General features: G+C 47.0%; 1 protein-coding gene across 1 annotated transcript in view; it reads right to left on the bottom strand.

Moving 5' to 3' along the window:
• Positions 1-1056: 1056 nt before the first annotated feature.
• PPP2R3A (protein phosphatase 2 regulatory subunit B''alpha) overlaps positions 1057-18508 on the bottom strand; it is a 52943-nt gene continuing 35491 nt past the window's right edge. Inside the window, exons 7-14 of the mRNA XM_058812006.1 lie at positions 15207-15293; positions 12852-13008; positions 12033-12081; positions 11466-11555; positions 10348-10523; positions 9778-9896; positions 8911-9017; positions 1057-4780 (exon numbers count right to left, since the gene is read on the bottom strand). Of these exons, the coding sequence (XP_058667989.1) occupies positions 4690-4780; positions 8911-9017; positions 9778-9896; positions 10348-10523; positions 11466-11555; positions 12033-12081; positions 12852-13008; positions 15207-15293 (876 nt within the window). The 3' untranslated portion in view covers positions 1057-4689. The remainder of the gene's footprint in view (positions 4781-8910; positions 9018-9777; positions 9897-10347; positions 10524-11465; positions 11556-12032; positions 12082-12851; positions 13009-15206; positions 15294-18508) is intronic.

Below are 18508 nucleotides of genomic sequence, written 5' to 3'. Positions count from 1 at the left end.
CCCAGGGAACAGCTGCCCTTGGTGCCTTCAGCACAGCCTGGGACTGCCCCTGCCAGCCCCAGCATTTGGTGGTGTCAGAAGAACCTGTAGAGTTACAGAGAATAAACCTGAAAATCCTGTTTGCCAAGGCAGGTACTTCTGGCACAGCAGGGAGGTGCTCCCTCTGTGAAACTCCCAGAGCTCCAAGGAACAGATCCCACAGCTGTGGCACAGGGATGGTGCAGAGGTTCTGCTGTGACCCAGCACAGAAGCAACTTTTTACTGCATGCAAGAAGCACCCCCTCCCCAGACAATTCTTATTTAAATTCTATGCAAACCAGTTAGAAAAGGATTTTTGATTGCTAAATTGGAGAACTGAATGGATACAAACAAGCACCTTTGTAAGGATCATTCCAAGTGTGTGGCACAGCTGAAGAAATCCCCTCTGAAAGGTAGGTGATGCTTCCAGTACTACCAAGAATATCACAGGCAGATCTTTGGTCTTAACTATTTAAATTTGATATTGAAGTACTTTTGATACCCTAAAGAAACTCACCCAAAGGTGGCTGTTCTATAGACACATTTAGGCACCCCTTGGTGAAGCAATACAAGAGCAACACACTGCCCAAACTCTGCTTGAGCTTTTGCATATAGGTAAATTAGAAAAGGCATTATTAGTTTTCCCTTTCCTTATATTTCTTCTTCTATTTTTTTTTCTTGTTCATTCCACTTGCAAGAGATCCAGGAGATATCTTTTTTTTTTTTTTTTAGGACAGGTTGAAATGAGAGAATTGGATGTTTTGATAAGTCAGCACAGGGACAGTGCTCCACATTTAGGACACAGATGTGAGTGAGGTAAGTGGTTAGATTGCTTTATCCCAGTATTTTTGAGAAGAAAGCCTGGAATTTTGGCTTTGGAAAGCATTTGCTTGCAGGTACCTGGGTGGTGTGAACTCACCACAGCAGGGAAGGAGGGTTTGGCACAGCAGCTGGAGATGAAGTGAGCAGTTGCACTCTACCCCACCACCAAGACAGGTTTTCCTTTTTAAATTCAAAAGTCTTTTATTTGCCAAAAAAGAAGAAAATATAAGGTAAAAATACAAAGATCAAACCATGCCACCACAAAATGTATCCAAATCTACTTTTACAAAGTATGAGAACATTTATTATTATTAAATATTCAGTTTCTAACCCCCTCACCCAGTGATACAGTGAGAAGATGAGCACACAGGGGGAAGCTCTGTTTATGTTTTTCTTACAGTAGCTCGTGCTCGTCACTGAGGTTCAGTTTTGTTTGCATAGAGCTAAGATACTGCTCTAGAGACTCCAAATCCATACTGTTACAGTGACAGTTCAGTGAACTTAGCATTGGTCTTTCAGGACTATTTTGTTTTAGAAACTAAGCCCAGTACCTTGGTTAGAGTGTCTTGAGTCAGCTTCATTAAATCCTTGGTTCAGGAGAGCAGGAAGGCTTTGGAATCCCTCTTTTGCTGCCCATGTCTGTTCTGCAGCACTTGCCCCTCAGAGGCAGGAGGGGAGCTGGAGCAGTGCCCAGGGTTCACTGCCAAAAACTGGGATGCAGCAAGTACTACTGAGCAAAAATGCAACTGGTACCATTCCAGCAGTACTACTGAGCCATACTCCCATCAGTACTGCAGAGAGAAAATATTTATGGTACAATACAACACCAAACAGTTGTATTACTGTTTGTGATATAACAGTAAAAAACAAGGGATTTGTAAGAACACAGGGCTTCATTTTGCTAGACAAAAGCAGACTAGAGAGAACAAATAAGCACAATCATATTTTTATCATGCAAAACGGAATTTTACTCACTTTTCTGACTACTTTTTCCATTAAAAGCCTTCAGTGTGAGCAGGATGTGCACTGAACAGTGCAGGATGAGTCCTTCCTAGGATGCAGCATCTGAAGTGGCACTGACATGGAGACAGAGCCAGAGCCAAGGGACTCCTGCAAATCTTTTGGGCAGGGACTCTGGGGCTGCTTCACTGCAGCTGAGCAGCTCTGCTGGCTGGACACAAGCACCCTTGACTATCTCAGAAAAAAGCAAAGAAGGACAGGAGTTCCCAAATTTACCTCACTTAAATCCTGCAGTGTTACAAACCTTCCATCCAGAGCAGCTGGGGACAGGGCTGTGTCACAGGTGGGGTGTAGAACACCTCCTCTGTTAATGCAGGTGTGCCTGTTGAATTGTGGTTATTTTCAAGTACTTTAGGGACAGAGAATGGATTTCCATTCCTGGAATATTACTGCAGATTTTGCACTGCCACCACAGTAGCAGTGGCTTCTGCAGCTTGTCTTTCTATTCACATAGAATGCAAAATATTTGCTGTAAATTGGGGTGTTTTTTTTGGATTATCTTGTGTTGACCTCCCAGAAAGCATGGATTGGGTCTGGATTCACTGGATGTCTATCTGTAGGAGAGAGGGGCTGGGTTTGGGCTCAGCAGAGCAGCTCTCAGCTTCCTGTCTCCATTTACTGAACCAAACCTTGGGAAGGCAGCTGGCGAGTTTTACCAGACTCTGAGTTCTCACTTCTGCAAAGAAAGGCACCAGTTCAGGCTGGTGTGGTGTGAGGTGGGAGCCTGAATTCAGGGATGGGTTGAAATAAAGGCCCAGCAGTGGTGGGTGACTGAGGCTTTCCAGAACTGGCAAGAGAGCCATTGCAGTACTGCTGCTGCTGGAGCACCATGAGGGTTCCATTTCAGCCTAGAATGGGGTCAGGTTCTTCTTGTTCCTTCTGAGGAATCTTAGTCCTTGGAGAGATGTAAAGGGACATCAAACTGAAAGGGCCCTCTGGAGCATGGCAGTGAGGAAAGGTTCTTCTCAGGAAAACATGGCTGGAGCTGGTTCCAAGCAGCAGCTGTGGGACCTCCATCCTGTGTCCATTCCTGCAGTCAGTTCCTTAGGGGTTCTGCATCTGGGCATTTGTGGAATCACCCCTGGGAAGGTTTTCCCTTCGAGGTTATGGCAGTGATGGAGATGGGATCCAGGCACGCTGTGTGCTTGCTGCATTCCAGGGGCTTGTCCTGGTTTGGGCAGGGTGCTCTCTCCTGCATCTGTAACTATGGGATGCAGGTCACCTGTTCAGGCAGGGCCTTTGCTAACAATGTGGGCATCCAGAAGTTTCCCAAATACCAATCCAGGATCCTGGGAGGTGTGTATGCATCTGCTCAGTTCAGCTGAAACCTTTCTCTCTTTGATAGTGGGAGAGTTCTGTCCCCGGGGAGGCAGCAGCAGCTCCCCCTGGGCAGGGGCAGCCAGGCCTGGGCTCCAGAGGCTCTTGGAAAAGCCCAGAGTGCGCTGGAGTGAGTGATCAGCCCGTTCCTCACATGGATGCTGACCCCTGCAGGTACCGCAGGGATGCACGAGTGGGGACACAGAGCCCTGCAGTGCCCGGGCTGCTCTGCCCCAGGAGGGCAGCAGGAGCCTGCTGGGAACAGGGGCAGGCAGCTCCCAGGAATGCTGGCAGGAGGCACAGGAGATACAGGGCACACCCAGCAACCCAGCATTGGAGACTGGGCACAGCTGGGAGGGCTCAGACCTGTCCCAGCTGAGAAGGTAAAGCCCAGAACTGCTTGTACATATATGAGGACTAAAATGAAGAATTTGTTCTAATCACCTCTGTTCTGAACCACAGTTCCTGCTGGCCAGGAGGGACAGCTGCAGCAGCAGAGATACCACTTGTGATTCTAAGGGGAAAGTTGGTTTAATTTTGCATTTAAAGCAAGAATTCATTAGTTACAGCATTTCCTCCCTGAGCTTGGGAGAAAAATTAATTTTGGCAATAATACAGACTAATTCCTTTACTAGTTAAAAGAAGGGGTTGTTTTCTTTCTTCATTATCTCAGCTAAGTCTCTTGGCTACATGTTGAAGAAGGCTACAGGAGAGGAGAGCACAGGAATGGACGGAACTGGTGCACACCAGGCACAGCAGCTGAACAGCAGAGAGCTGTATTTGCTGTAAATACTCTGCAGAACACTTCCACAAGTAGAAATCCACACAGACAAAGCTCTGGCCAGAGGCAGATCAGCACAGGAGGGGCTAGCACAGGGCTAGAACAGGTAACTCTGTCTCAAATTCCAGGAGAAGATGATGTGGTGCAGTGCTGAAACTGCTCACAGATCCACAGCAGTGAAACAGCCCAGGGGAAGAGCTGGGGACAAAGCACAAAGGGGCTTCACTCTCCCCATGTACAGGCACATTCCCTTTGCTTCCAGGACAGGAAGGAAAAAAAGAACTTCACAGTCACCTGTGTTTTCAAAGATTTCTAGAAACACATTTAAGTTAATCTGGCAGCTCTTTTGTCACTCCTGTATAAAGCCAAGGGGACAGAGTGGCACAAGACAGAACTGTGAAACAACCACTGCAGATGTTGCATGCAGCTGTTACAGGCAGTCATTAGATGCTGGCATTTATTGCACATCTGGGGACAAAACAGAATTTATATAGAAATGAAACAAGGTGCAATCACCATTTTCAGGAGTGTGCACAATAACACATTGTAAAAAGCCTTTTCATAGAAATTACCTTATGCAATTACACAGGAAGACAAAAAGGGGTCTCAAGTTTCAGTGTACAAAATAAAGCACATTGTTCCAATGACAGATTTAAGGAAAACCCCCAAGTGCCTTGGGACTGAATGCTATCCAGTTTGAAAGACATGGGCTGTCTTCCACTTCTCTAAGCTCAGAGATCTGAGATAATTAGCTTGTCTGACTTTTCTCCAGTTTCAGGGGGTGGTAAGACTTCATCTGTGTCATAGTCATCTTCACATGATCTGCAAAGACAAAAGGTGTGTCTTTAAAAGCTGTATTTCGGTTTTCAGGGCTGTTATTTCAGTGGCTACTAAGTCAGCTGGCTAAAAGGCAGGGGCATGTGAGAGGTGAACCTTGAGGAGATTCCTGAGGCATGGGGAACAGGGTGGGAGTCACCAGTGCTGACAGCAGCCATGGATCTGTGCTCCCATCCAGCCTCATCTCACTGGTGCTCAGCACTAGAAAATCTGAATCCAGCTTCAGTAAGAACTATCAGGAACTCCCAGAGCCCCAATATTCAGTGTAGAAATAAATTCATCCAGCCACAGCTCCAGAGGAGCCTTGGCTCAGAAACACCTGGTTCAAAGCATCTTCTGCCTGAGGTGGGTTTTGACAGACACAGAACAATTGTGGCCACACTTTGATGTTCCTCTCTCCCTCAGCTGACAGTTTGATATCCAGGATTGAGCATTTATGGTCCAAGGAGGTTTGGTGGGAATTCCCAGCTCCAGCTGCACTATCCAGGCTGGCTGGATCCCGTGCCCTGCAGCACAGGCTCTGGCTCTGGGGCTCTCAGCCCATTCCTAATCCAAAGAAATGATGTTTTTAGGATGTTTCCCTTCAGTCACAGCATACTATAGGTTAGTTTTGCAGGGCTCCCAAGAAATGAAAGTTCTTCCTGTTGTTCTAAAGCAAAGTTGCTCACAAAGGAAGTGCTGGAGCAGGTGCTCCAATGGCCAGGACAGGAATGGCTCTCACTTTCAGTGGTAAACTGGGCTGCAAAAAGGTGAACTCCTTTGATAGCCCAGCATGGCTGTGCCAGGAAGGAACTGTCCACCCCTTCCTGTGGTGTTTTTCCCTTGGCTGACCCATGTGCAGGCACAGCAAACCCTGGGGAGGCTGTCAGGGTCTGTCCTGCTGTAGGCAGGATGCTCCCTGTGTGCAGGGAGACCAGGCCAGACCCTCCTGGAGAACACTGTCCTCTCTTCCATAAGGAAAGCACCTGCTCACTAATTCTGCCACCTTCTGGATTCCTGCACAAGTGGGAGAAGGGAAACAATGGTCTGGTGTGGATCCTGCACCAAACCTTCTGACCATGTGTGCAAGGTTGCCAAACTATGTGCAATTTGCACCCTTCATGCCTCAGTGGTGCCTGTGGGGGCTGTGTTGCCCTGCCTCTCCCATCAGGAATGGATTGGGAATGTTTGCAGGTGCCTCAGCTTCTCTAATCTCTCCTTGCTTTATTAAAGGCTGCAGCTGAGGAAAACTTTGTATTTCCATTTGAATGCTGTTCTCAGGATGTTCCTTTTGTATCTCCTTTTCCTCCAATTCTACCACCTTCTGTTAGCCTTGTCCTTTTCTCTCCTACAAATGGAACATGACTTCTTCCCTGCACTGCACAGGCACCAGGGGAATGTGCAGCTGGAGCTCCACTATAATATTTTTCTTCAGGTGTCTTTTGCTTCTGCACTAACCCTCTCATGTCTGCTTCCAAAGGGACTTCCCACTGTCCTTTATTCCTACACTTTTCCACTGCACTGGTTTGCTCCTTAAGGCTCAACAGTGCCTGCCTTTCCCATCCTGGAATAAATGCTTTCCACCTTTATTTTGAACAAGATTAGCACTAAAGGCAGTCAATCCTTGCTCTCCTCCCAGGCCAGTTTCAGAACTTCAGTTCCATAAACACAAATATGGCCTTGTGTAGGTTCAATACCCATTCCTTAAGACTCAACTGTGGCAACTCTAGGTTGTTCAGAGGAGGGAAATTACTCCAGGGAATGTTTTGCCCTTCCTTCTGGCAAACACACATTTTGGCTCTGGGTGGTTCCACAATGCCCTTGTTGCCCCTTTCCCTTCCTCACACTGCTGGGCTCTGGGAGTGGAGCATCTGAGCCACCAGACACTGGAGAACACATGTCTAAGCTGCCTAAACCAACATCCTCTGATCCTCTGCCTCTGTCCCTCCTCTCCACTCTGAGCAGGATGCTCTGCATTGTGCTCTGCCTCCCTGTAGCTCAGGGGACATTTTCCCACCACAGCTGATAAAAGATGCTCTCCCTCCTTCTTTTCCTTCCCTTGTAGAAAGGTCTCTTTCCCTGAAGGCAATGATGGTTTCCATGTCCATCAGCTGCCTGAGGCTGGCTTCTGGGACAAGAACCAAGCAGTGCTACCCTGCCCTGCAGGGAGGGCTTGGCTTGCTGCAAACCAAGGCTTGTGTCTGCATCAAAGGCTTGTGCTGGCCAGAGCCAGCTGTTGGTGCTGCCTCCAGAGAGCAGTGGGAGCATCCATTGCCCAGGGACAGCCTCTGTATGTGGAATCCCACACAGGTCAGAGAGCAGAGCCTGGCTCAGAAGAGCTCAGACCAGCTGAGGCTTCCAGTGAAACATGATGCTTTATTGCTGTCTTGAGCATGACAAGACCTTCCTCTTATTTTTGGTGACAGCAGCTCTCAATGGAGTCCAGTATCCTGGAAGTATCTGTGGATGCTGGGAGTATGCACTGCCTTGATGAGATTGCCACTCTGGGAGCAGGGCTCTCTCCTGGGCATGCCTCAGCCAGCTTTAGACTGACTGTTCCCTTCCAGAGGAGCAGGGACAGGGCTAATCACAGACGTGGGACACACATTAATGCATCTGTGATTGCTGAATGATGGTTGTTTTCAAATGTATTCATAAGACAAAGACCATAATTCATGTTCTGCTAGCTAACTTAGCCAGAAATCTTCCAGTCTCTCCCAGAGCTCACCAGGAATTGTCTTGGTTCTCTCCCCACTCCCTGTTTCTGTCATCCTCAAAACACAGCAGAAATAATGTATGTGCAAAAACTCAATGGCTCTTTCTGGCAAATTTGTCTGGGCATCCAGCTCTTTGTTTTTCTTTTTCCTTTCTTTTTTCCTTCATGGTCTGTTGCTATGCTCCACAAATGAGATCTAATCCTGCTGCCATGACTACAGAGCTTTTCAGGGGCTCTTAAAAGCTGGCAGCTAGGTTGCTGACATGCTGTTTGCAGGAAGACACAGAGCTGCTTCAGACCAATGTCAAAAATCTGACATCACCTGTCACTCTTCCCCTGGTTTTAGTGACTTTGGGAATTCATGGTCCTGCATGAAGCTTTAACAGCAGCCTCCTGTTTGTTTTCTGTGCTGAGGACACAGGTGCTGCAAAGCAGCTGCAGGGAATGCAGCAATTTCATCTTCCATCCTGCCCTACCTCATCTTCCATTGTGAAGGCCCACAGAAAGGCCAGGCAGCTCAGAGGGGCTGAGGAACAGCCTGTTGCTGTTTGGATGCACAGGCAAAGAGGGGAACAGCTCAATAGCTTTGCAAATCTCTGTGCCTAATTAGTAGGTGCTACTGTTATACCAAGCAATTTCCAGTGTGGGAAGTTCTGAAAATGAGGCAATCTTCTCAATACTCTACTGGCTCTATAAATGCTGCTTAAGACTGGATGCAATCCTGAATCATGCAGGATTAATACAGGGGAAGCATTCTTTGTCTGGCTGAAAAATGAAGATGTTAACACAGACACAAATCTAAAGAAAGATTAGACTGAGTCTCCATTTATCTGCAGGGAACCCTTGCCTACAGAGAAGTTCTGGAACAAATGCTCTCCCTAAATTCACTGGCTAAAGATAGCTGGTGTGTCTGTCCAGAATCTTACAGAAGGCTGAAAACTGAGTGTAGATATTGAAGAAACCAAATGCTTGAAATAAAAAAAGTCTCAACAAACTTAGTAAATGAATGAAAATATTGAAGAATAACTTACAAAGAGCACAGACTAATAGACAAAGTAGGACTAAAGAAAGTCTCTGCTAAGTATAATAAATGTAACAGAGCTCCAGCTTCTAATCTGTGACAGTGTGACATGGTCAATACATGGCCAAGACTAGCAAAAATCATTTGATCTCTATTTTTGAAAGGTGACCAAAAGAAATAGGCTTTGCCTTTTTCCCCCCTTCACGGCTGTGTGCAGCTGATCCAAGTGGCTGCCCCCCAACACCACTGCCCTGCTGCTGCAGGAGCAGCTGTCCTGGGCCCCATGAGCTCCAGAGTCCAGTCCCAATGTTCATCCCCGTGCTCCACTCCCCATGCCCCCAGCAGAGCCCAGCTGGAGGCAGCCCTGTGTGCCCAGGGCAGTGCCAGGCCCGTGCTCACCCCTCCTGGAGCTGCTCATTCCCAGACTCCTCGGCCACCAGGATCTCGTACTCCTCAGCCGCGTACCTGTCCCAGTCTGAGGGCTCGGGGCTGTCGCTGTCCATGTCCTAAAGAGAGCACACAGTCAGCATCTGGGCTAGGAAGGAGTGGATGGACGCAGCCAGGCAAAAATTGCCTTAACTGACAAAGTCACAACCATCTCGGAGTGTTTTAACATCTGCACATAAAGGACTATGAAAAAATACCTCTCTGGGTCTGTAAAGCTCAGCATGTGACCTGAGGTGCCAACAAACTGCATCTGCTCCACTTCAGAAATGCAGCCACCACACGCTTGCTGTGCTCTAGCTCAGTTTGTGCTCTCCATACAGGATGGAAGAACTCGGTGGTTCCAAATCTGTCCATCAAAGGTTCATTGTAACTGAGCTTTTGAGAGACTCTTGGCTAAGTTAGGGCAAGTTTTAGAGAAGATTACAGGATCACCTCTATAAATACCTGGTCCTCTGCCATTTACTACAGGATGGGGATAGCAAGTTATCTCCTGGTCCCACTTGATTGCTTTTATGACGATCCAGATTAAGCAAACAAACAAACAAAGTGGTTCTGTTTTGGATGTATTAAGCCTTGAATCATGGAACAACAAAGTTTCTATTGCAGATTATGTGGCAACAACTGTGAGGAAACCAAAGCTGGTTTTGGCCTCCCCTCCACTTTTCTGTACTTTGAGCAGATAAGAGGCTTCTAGGAGACAATCGATGAGCTGTACTTGTGAAAAAATGTTCTTTTATTCAGTTGGATTTTCCCTACATCCAGGAGCACTCCAAAGATGAGTGTGAAATTTCCTTATTTAGAAATAAAGGTGATTTATACCTTTTGCACTGCAAAGGGATCCCTCTGTTCATTGTCCAGATATTTCTCTAAATTGAAGAAGGTGTTGAAGAACACATGAGCCATTCTGCACCTCTTCAGGTCTCGCAAGGTTACTCTTCCTACAGAAAAACCCCACATGGTTGTTACTGAGTTCTTACAAAGGTTTTAATTGTGACACCAGTAGGCTTCAAAAGCACAAAATTCCTTCCCAAGTCAGTCAAGGATTTTAACATTAATGAACACACCCATGTATTCAATAAGTTTAAATCTTACATACATATGGAGGCCTTTGACATCCATGTGAAATATGAAGGCATGTGAATGGGGATGGTTCAATTTTACAGTGCAGGCTGTCAGCACATCCCACAGCTGGAGCACACAAGAATTGTTGCTTCAGTCCCAGGCAGTTAATTCACAAGCTCTCTTGTTTTAGTGTTTCAGCCCTCCTGATGCACAACATCATGGCCCAATGTGCAGTAACTTCTGCCTGTAGATGGGTTTCACATTGGCTTTACCTTCTCAACCCCCCACAAATGAAAGGAGTGAAAGCTCTGCCTAAACAGGACTCACCTTCCCTCTCTGGCTTGACCAGGTCCAGCATCTGGCACAGCAGGTCCTGGAAGGGCAGAGGCTCTATGCCCATCACCTCCATGCGCTCACACTGCTCCTCATAGAAGAACTCCAGCTCGTACATGGACAGCACCCCGTCCCCATCCAGGTCCATGCAGCGGAACCAGTACTCGATGCTGGGGACACAGCAGGGACACTGCTCACTGCCCTGGGACACCCACACAGCACAGACTACTGCACATTCTCCCTACCCACCCCCAAGGCTCTGCTGCCACAGCCTGCCATAAACCCAGGGATGACAAGACCTGTTGGGAAAGGTCAGGGCCCAGGCCAGCACTCCAAGCACCTCCTGTTAGTCTCCCTGTGAGCAGCACAGCCACACTCATTACCTGCCTCACCTGTACCCAGTGTTCACTGTGCTGCAGCCCAAGGGGGGCTCAGGGAGTCCCTGTCTGACCCACCAGCAAGAGCTGGCAAATAGAGCCAGCTCTGAGCCCAGGACACTGCAGGGACCCTGCTGAGGGACAAGGCAGCTGTGGCATGCACTCATTTGCTCCTTTATACACAAGGCAGAGCTCTCAGACAGCTGCACTCTGTATCCCTCCTCCCCTCTGGAGGGTTCAAGCCTGCAGTTCTGGATTCTTCTTCTCTTGTTATGTGTAAGATCCCTTATGCTAACACTCACATGCACATCTGGATCACCCCTGCACAACAGTCTCCTCCTGGCTGTACAAACCAGGCCACAGGCAGCTTTTACAAAGTGCCACAGTGAAGTTTCCCCACAAACCCTTCTTACACACCCACTCCACCTGTGAAGGGATGTGCCCAACTGCTGCCAGCACCTCAGGAGTGTGTGCTCAGAGCCAGTGCCTCATGCCATGAGGTGATCAAAGGCACTGATAACTACCAATACATTAAAAATTATGAGAAAACTCTGCTTTTACACAAGTTTTCCTCAAGAAAGGCAAATGATTTGACCAACCATCACTGGTAAGATCTTTTCTTCCTAACAACTTCCAGACCCCAAGCTGCTCTCTCTTTTAGAAAGTGGTAGGTCACAGAAGTTTCCTTATTTGCTCATCTCAATGATTTTACTAAGACACAGAAATCAGTCTCACCTTGTAGCACTCCTCTTGTCTTCCTCTGAAATCAGGAGCCACACAAAATCTGCATAACTCATGCGCCCTTCCTTTTGAACTTCAGTGCCTCTAGAAGACATAGCAGAAAAAGAATAATTAAAAATCACCATGCCCCTAAACACTCAAGATATCATCAAAGATATTTTTCAAATCACTAGTGAGAGAAAATGGGGCACTGTCACCTATTTAGCCTGTACTCCCTGCACCCTGCAGCACCAGGTACAGCATTTGCTGCCTTTTATCACAGCAGAGCTGGAGCTCATCTGCCACATCCCCTCCCACACCACATCCCTTTTCACAGACTTCAAAGCAGTGCTCTCCAGCTATCCCTGTGCCATGTCTTCCAGCTATGCCCAGTCATCCCATCCGATGGGATTTTTATTTTGTTTTCTTAAGTTACCCAGAAGTCTCTCACTCCATGTTCAGGTAGCTCCAGCTGGAGCGGGAGTGAAACCTGGAATGGTTTCTGTTGGAAACCATTCTGTATTTCTCAGACTGACAGAAACTGCCTTCCCTTCTTCCCCCAAGCAGTGTGCTACTCCTTACCTCACCACAGCACCACTGAATATCCTCTCAATGATCCTGTTTGACAAAGCTGGAAACAAGGAAAACATGAAGGAAATGAAGCTACAGCTCACAGCAATAACTACAATCAGTTGTTCATGCTGAATCCACACAAAGCCTCTTCCCATTGTTAAAAGGGGCTCCACCTTCACCCACCCAGACCTGTGATCAACACTCCTGAGTCCTGTGACTGCCACACTCCCCCAGAATCCCCAAGGCCTCCCCATAAATGCCTGCACTTGGAACTCATGGGTCTTTTAGCCCTTTGTGGATTTGTATTCCATTAATTTATCTATGGCCCTTGAACCTCCAAAAACAAATATAACTTTGGGAAAGGAAGTTCTGTGCTGAACTGCAGAGATACTCTGCAGAGTCCATCTGCAACTGAGATCCCCCAAGCTTCACTGGACTCTGGATTCCTCTCATGCTTAAGTGGATTGCACTTCAATGATCTCTGAGGTTCACACGGGCTCATCCTTCTTGTCCCTACTTCCAAGTTCCTGCAAAGCTCTCAGTAAATAATAAACAAGTTTCAGGACATTATTTTAGCCTGTCCTCCTGGCAGTGACCCACACAGGAACAGAAGCTCCATCTGTAGCTACTCATGCAGAAAATTGTGTCCCCTGCAGTTCTCTGTGTCTAAGCTTGTACAACTCCTCTAAAGCAACATTTATTTAAAGAGATGGCCACATTAAAACTTTTTCTGAGGCACCAAATTGATCAAATTAAAGGCAGGCTTTAGTCTTCAGTAGGAACATTGTGTTTTCAGCAATGCCCTCATCACATCTGCAGGCAGCATACCTTGATCACTGTACCTAGCCAGGTCCTTCTGGCTGATGTAAAGGTCATGGTCAGTATCCAGCTCCCAGAATTTGCAGTATATGACATAAAAGTGCTCGTAGGAGAAGTAATCTGTGATCTGATTTATGTCATCCTCTTCTTCCAAGAGAGCAAGAGTCTGAAAGGGTACAAACAAACACAGTGGGAAGTTAAAGCTGGGTGAAGAGGCAGCTCAGCAGCTGAAGTGCTGCAGTTTCTCAGGAAGCTGAGTGAGCACAGCCCTGAGAGCTAACCCCAAGTGCAGCCTTTCCCCAAGAGATGTGGTTGCTGTATTCCTTAGCAGGCCCTTACAGAGCACCTGGCTGGCCATCCTGCTTAGCACAACATCTCTGCCACTCCTGTCAACAACTTTTGCTCTTTTTCAGCCTAGTGAAGAGAAACAGGAACACAAACTGCTGTGTCAGCTGGGATCCATGGTCTGGGAGACAATCCTAACCTGCACCAGAGACTCTTAGAGCCACTTCCAGCAGCAAGTCCACAGTCTTCCACAGGACCTGAGGTATTCTTTACTCATCAGACATGCCTGTCTGCCTCCTGAAGGGCAAAATCAAGTCTTGTTCCAGACTCACACCTGCACTGGGACAGGAGGGATGGACCCCAAACTAATCCCACTGACTTCCCTGTGCTGTTGCAGGAATCATTCTGGTTTAACTGGGAGGCTCAGACAGATTTCCAACATAACATCTGTTGACATGTCTTACTAGAAAACATTTAGTGCTAACATCCATGCTTCATTCCCACTTTACACCTCCCTGTTCTTCCCAGAAACAAGAGGGCATTTGCACATTTCCCAGTGCCACCTCCCTACTTTTCTTCTTGGTGCTGAGGCCAGGAGACACCAGAAGCCTTCTTGTCTAATAAATCATGGCTCCAGTGAGCTCCTGCCCTCCAGCCTCTCCCAAGGGAATAGGCAAAACAGCCTGAGCTATCCCAGGGTGTGCTGGGGTGTCCCCAAGCAGGCAGGCCCAGTGGCCCTGCTACCCACAACCAGAAAAACAGATGCTGTGTTATGTGTTGGCACTGGTATTTCAACACCAACTTCCAGGCACCTCCACATCCAAGGAATCCAACTGGATCCAAACAAAACTCTCACATGCTGCTATCCACCAGGTTCAGTGTTCTGGCAGGGATAACAGGATGGCATTGCCAGACCTGCACTACTCTGACTGCTGACACCCAAGTCTGAACACCTTTGATCCATCACGCACTGGCCTCTCCAGACTGTGTCTGTCTGTCTCTCTCTCTTTGCAGATGACAATCACTGGGGAACTTTTGCCATAACCATTTTTTCTTCTGTAGATCACACCCAAAGATGCCATTTATACCTGCAGCAAGGAGTTGAACTTCCCTGCTGCAGGAGATGAAAGGCAGAGTAGATATGAAAGGAGAAAAATTGAGAGAATGTTTAAAGGGAGAAAAGGAGTGAATAAAGATGCAGGATAATCTGGGAAGATTATTTTTAACAGAGGTTGGGAAGGAACAGGGATCCTAGGGCCTGGACTGGCATGAGCCAATTCAAGAGAGTTCATTTTTCCATTAGCTGGTGGGGTCAACTAGGGGAGATGATGTCTGAAAGAAGAAAGAATGTGAATTCATACTTGAGGAGTTTGAGGAAGACAGCACACTACACCTGGAAGGGCAAACAGGACACAGGAGGGAAATCTCACTGGTTTAGCCAGTCCTTCACCTTCAGCTCAAGACTTTCTGGCTCTTCAGGCTGGGCTGGACATGAGAAGCCTGAGACAGTCTTAACCTGGTGCTCTTTGGGCAAAATACACAGAGGACAGAGAACCAAATCCTGACATAAGGACACACTGCAGGCACTGGAACAAGAACTAAGCTCCATTCATTATCCTGTGGAGATCAGCTCCTGAGGTTCCTCATCCTGCAATTGCAGAGATATTCCTGAGCAGCTGTCAGTGGGCTGAGGGCTGCCTAGGAGGCAGGAAATTGGCTCTCCTACCCTTGGCACTCCTGCAGCTCTTCTTGGCTGCTTGTGAGTCACTTCACATGGATGCAATGCCATGTCCTGCTTCCCCTCCTGCTGTCTGGACCAGGAGCCAGGCTGCTGCTCCATGTGGCCTCAGAGCAGGAAAACAGTCACACCCTGACCCTCTCTCAGCACCCTGGGGCCACTCCTGTCCCTGCTCGTCTCACCTCAACTCGGGCACAGCTCCTCCAGTATCCCCAGCAGACTCCTGGCCCTGAGCACCTGGCTCATCCCACTGCAGCCCAGGAGCAGCTCCCTCAGCACCCAGGCACAGAACAGGGGATGCTGCTGCAGCCTGGCTCCTGCTCCCACGCACACCCACGTACCTGCAGGAAGTTGCTTTTCCTCAGCTCTGTCAGAGTGATCTTCCCCGACCAGGAGCGATTGACTGTGTAGAATATCCTCTGGATAACCTGCAACGAATGAACACTGCTCTTGAAATCAGCTCCTGAAACACAGCACTCTGGGAATTTAAATGCTTGGTTTATTCACTCATCTTAAGGAGACCTCTGTTTGAAAACTGTTGTGGGATCTTTTCTGTAGATACTACTATCCTTAAGTGACTACACAGTCTGAAAGTAACACTTGCTTCTTAAACAGTATTATCCCTTTTATCCCTTTCCAGTGTGGAAATATTTCCACTGCTCTAAATTCACCTCTTTGGGCATGCAGATGTATTATTAATGTCAGGAGAACAAAAAAAAAAAAAAAAAAAAAAAAAGAAACTTCTGATTCTTCTGGTTCCTGCAGAGGAAACAAGACATGTAAATGAAAGAGAAGGTGAATGTTTGACCCATTGTAACTATAACAATATAATAATGCCTTATGTTCCAGTGCCTCTGCTGAAAGTAAGTACGAAAGGTTCTGTTTGCAATTATTTTGGGCAGGTGTTAAACTTGTTTGGCTCCTTTCCAGATCTGTCTCTGGTGAAAGTGAGCAAAAATCATGGGGAAGAGGCACAGAACTCTCAGAAGCCAAAAGCAAACAGCTCCCAGTGTGAGACTGAGCTCACTCCCAAGCTCCTCAAAAAAGCAAACAGCCCTTCCCAGTCTGCTCCGTGTCAGCTGTCAAGTAACATCACAGGGTGGGGAACCCAAAGGTTTATTCTTGTATGTGCTTGGTCACACATAACAGGGCAAACAACAACAAATAAATATCACTGGCATGAGAAAGGAGAATAGAATTAATTTGCCTATCAGCACTGAAATCTTGTTGACCAAACCTACTACAAACCTTTGAAGTGTCTAACATCTAAGCACATCACCCCAGAGTTTTGGTAACCTTCAGTGCACACTATTCCAACACAAAAATTAACTTTACACAACAATGTGGACATTACAGGGATCAATGCAGCTAGCAGATTAAATGGGATGGATTTCTCTCTTAGCCAGAACTAATTTCAAGTGGGCAACCACTACTGAAGGGCCATCTTTGGACTCAGTCAAGTGCTAGTTCTTAGTCCAGAACAGATGCAGAACCAAGTATGAGACTGCTCCCAGCAGTCTGCTTTGGGGTGCACAGTGAGAGAGCAACTGATGATGGCACACACAACTCTGAGAGCACCAAGAATGATGTGAGGATTCAAATGTACCCTGAAGAGACAGAATTGATCAATTCAACTTAGCTGAACACAACACCTTTGGTAACACTGCAGGCTCTTCATTCCTCCAGGCTCAGAGGTGGATATCCTTTTAAAGTTGGGTGTCATTTTAACTAAAAACAGACCAAAAAACAGATCTATCCTAACTGTGGCAATCACTGAGCAATGTTCTGTGGCCTGTGTAGCACAAGATGTCAGATTAGGTAATCACAGTGATCCTTTCTGGTCTTAAGCAAAATGTTTGTTTCTTCTTTCATGCCTCTGGTAGCCACTGCCATTCCAGTCTCCATTTCTCAACTTTGTTTGGCTTTTGCTTCCAGCTTCACAAGAGCTCAGAGACTGGAGTGGTGTCACCTCTCACATCACCCATTATCACACCTGACAAATTTGTAGCAACTCTTAAAAATACAGGGTGTTCACACCATTCCAAGGACTCCAAAATAGCAATCCTAAGAATCAGAAACAGGACCCCATACCAGTAATTCTTCTTTTCTTCTGCCTGCAGGGTAGTAAAAGACAACAAGCTATTCCCATTTGTGACACATAAAAACTGTTTGTCTACCAGACCACATTGATAAAGATGTTCCATCTGCTCCCTCCTCACCCATCTGTAAAAAAAAGCCATTCAGAGGCAAAATGGGATCTCTTTTCATGTCTCTTACCATGTCCAGTCACTCAGTGAAGGCTTTATTATTAAAATAATGGCCCAGTTTCCATGGACAGTACACAGTATATATCTCACTATAAAATCTCAGTATTTATCCTTTTCTTTTCCAGGTTGTAAACCCCAAGCTGTCAAAAAAAGCATTTGGGAAACATCCTAGATCATGACCCAGCCTGAGATGATGTGCAGCATGAAAACCACACTTGTCCCTTAGGCCATAACTGGCTTCATTTTTCTTAGCTCAGTACACAACCATAGATCCATAGAACATCTTGAGTTGGAAGAGGGCACAAGGATCATGGAGTCAAATTCTTAATTAGCCTTTGGAAAGAGGAGCCTCTTTCTACTGCCCCATTACCCCCATGTAATTAATAGACCTCCAGGCCAAAGCCATTCACAGATGAGTTCCAGACTCTTCCCCAGTCTTCCCACACAAGAACAAAAACAATTGTAGACAAAACAGGAACCTTTATTAATCCCTGTGGCCATTGTCCCCTTACACATTTGCACTGATGCTACTGTAAAAGCTGAAGCACTTTTCCACAAGCTTTAACCTTTAAACTGTTTTTAGGACACAGCTTTCCAAGGGCAGCATGCACTGCTAACTCTGAGCCTGGTTTGAATATTCAGGTAGAAGTCACACTAAAGCTTTACAACAAATCCCACAGGGTATTCTGTGATGTTCTGCATCATCTTCACCTTCAGGAGTTGTCTCTGTTGAAACAAACACAACTGCTTTAGTAATACAGTGGCCAATAAAACAGATATGATACAGATGAAATTCCAGCCCATTGTGTCCAAAAGGCCCTTTAAATGGTTCTGAGGTGGCAGTAAGAACTGAAATGTGCATTCACATCTTACCCATCCTAGACTGTGAGGTCACTCTCCAGGAGATCTCAGCCAGGTGATGCTGTACCCAGCAATGAACACAAAGCCATGTGTCCTCATGGCCCTGGTCTGTAACACAAACATGAACTGTGACTCTTGTGTGGCAGCAAACCCAGCACTCTGTCGGTGTAAGGAGGTATAAGGCACTCTACCTTGCAGCAATAAAAATGATCCAAGTGGTCTCAAAATCCAAGGACAAAGCTATTTCCTTCATTGCCTGCTGGTGGAAATTCTGGATTTTGTAGCACTAAAGAGGGATGTTCCAAACTGTCTGTGGAAGGAGAGGTGAGCAATAGGAACTGCTGCTACCAGGGAGCCACTGCTGCAGAGCCCTGAGTGCTGCCCCTCCAGATGGGCACAGCCTGCCCAGCAGCCTCCTGCCTCCCCAGGGCTGGCCCTGCTCCAGCCCAGGGAGATTCTGCTGTCAGCACAGACCCCCAGAGCAGCTGTCAGGTGTGCTGCTCCACAGCCCTCTC

This window comes from Ammospiza caudacuta, chromosome 11, assembly GCF_027887145.1.
Source record: "Ammospiza caudacuta isolate bAmmCau1 chromosome 11, bAmmCau1.pri, whole genome shotgun sequence".
Taxonomy (NCBI): Eukaryota; Metazoa; Chordata; class Aves; order Passeriformes; family Passerellidae; genus Ammospiza; species Ammospiza caudacuta.
Note: the sequence above shows the minus strand (reverse complement) of the source record. Positions and strands in the feature narration are given on the sequence as shown.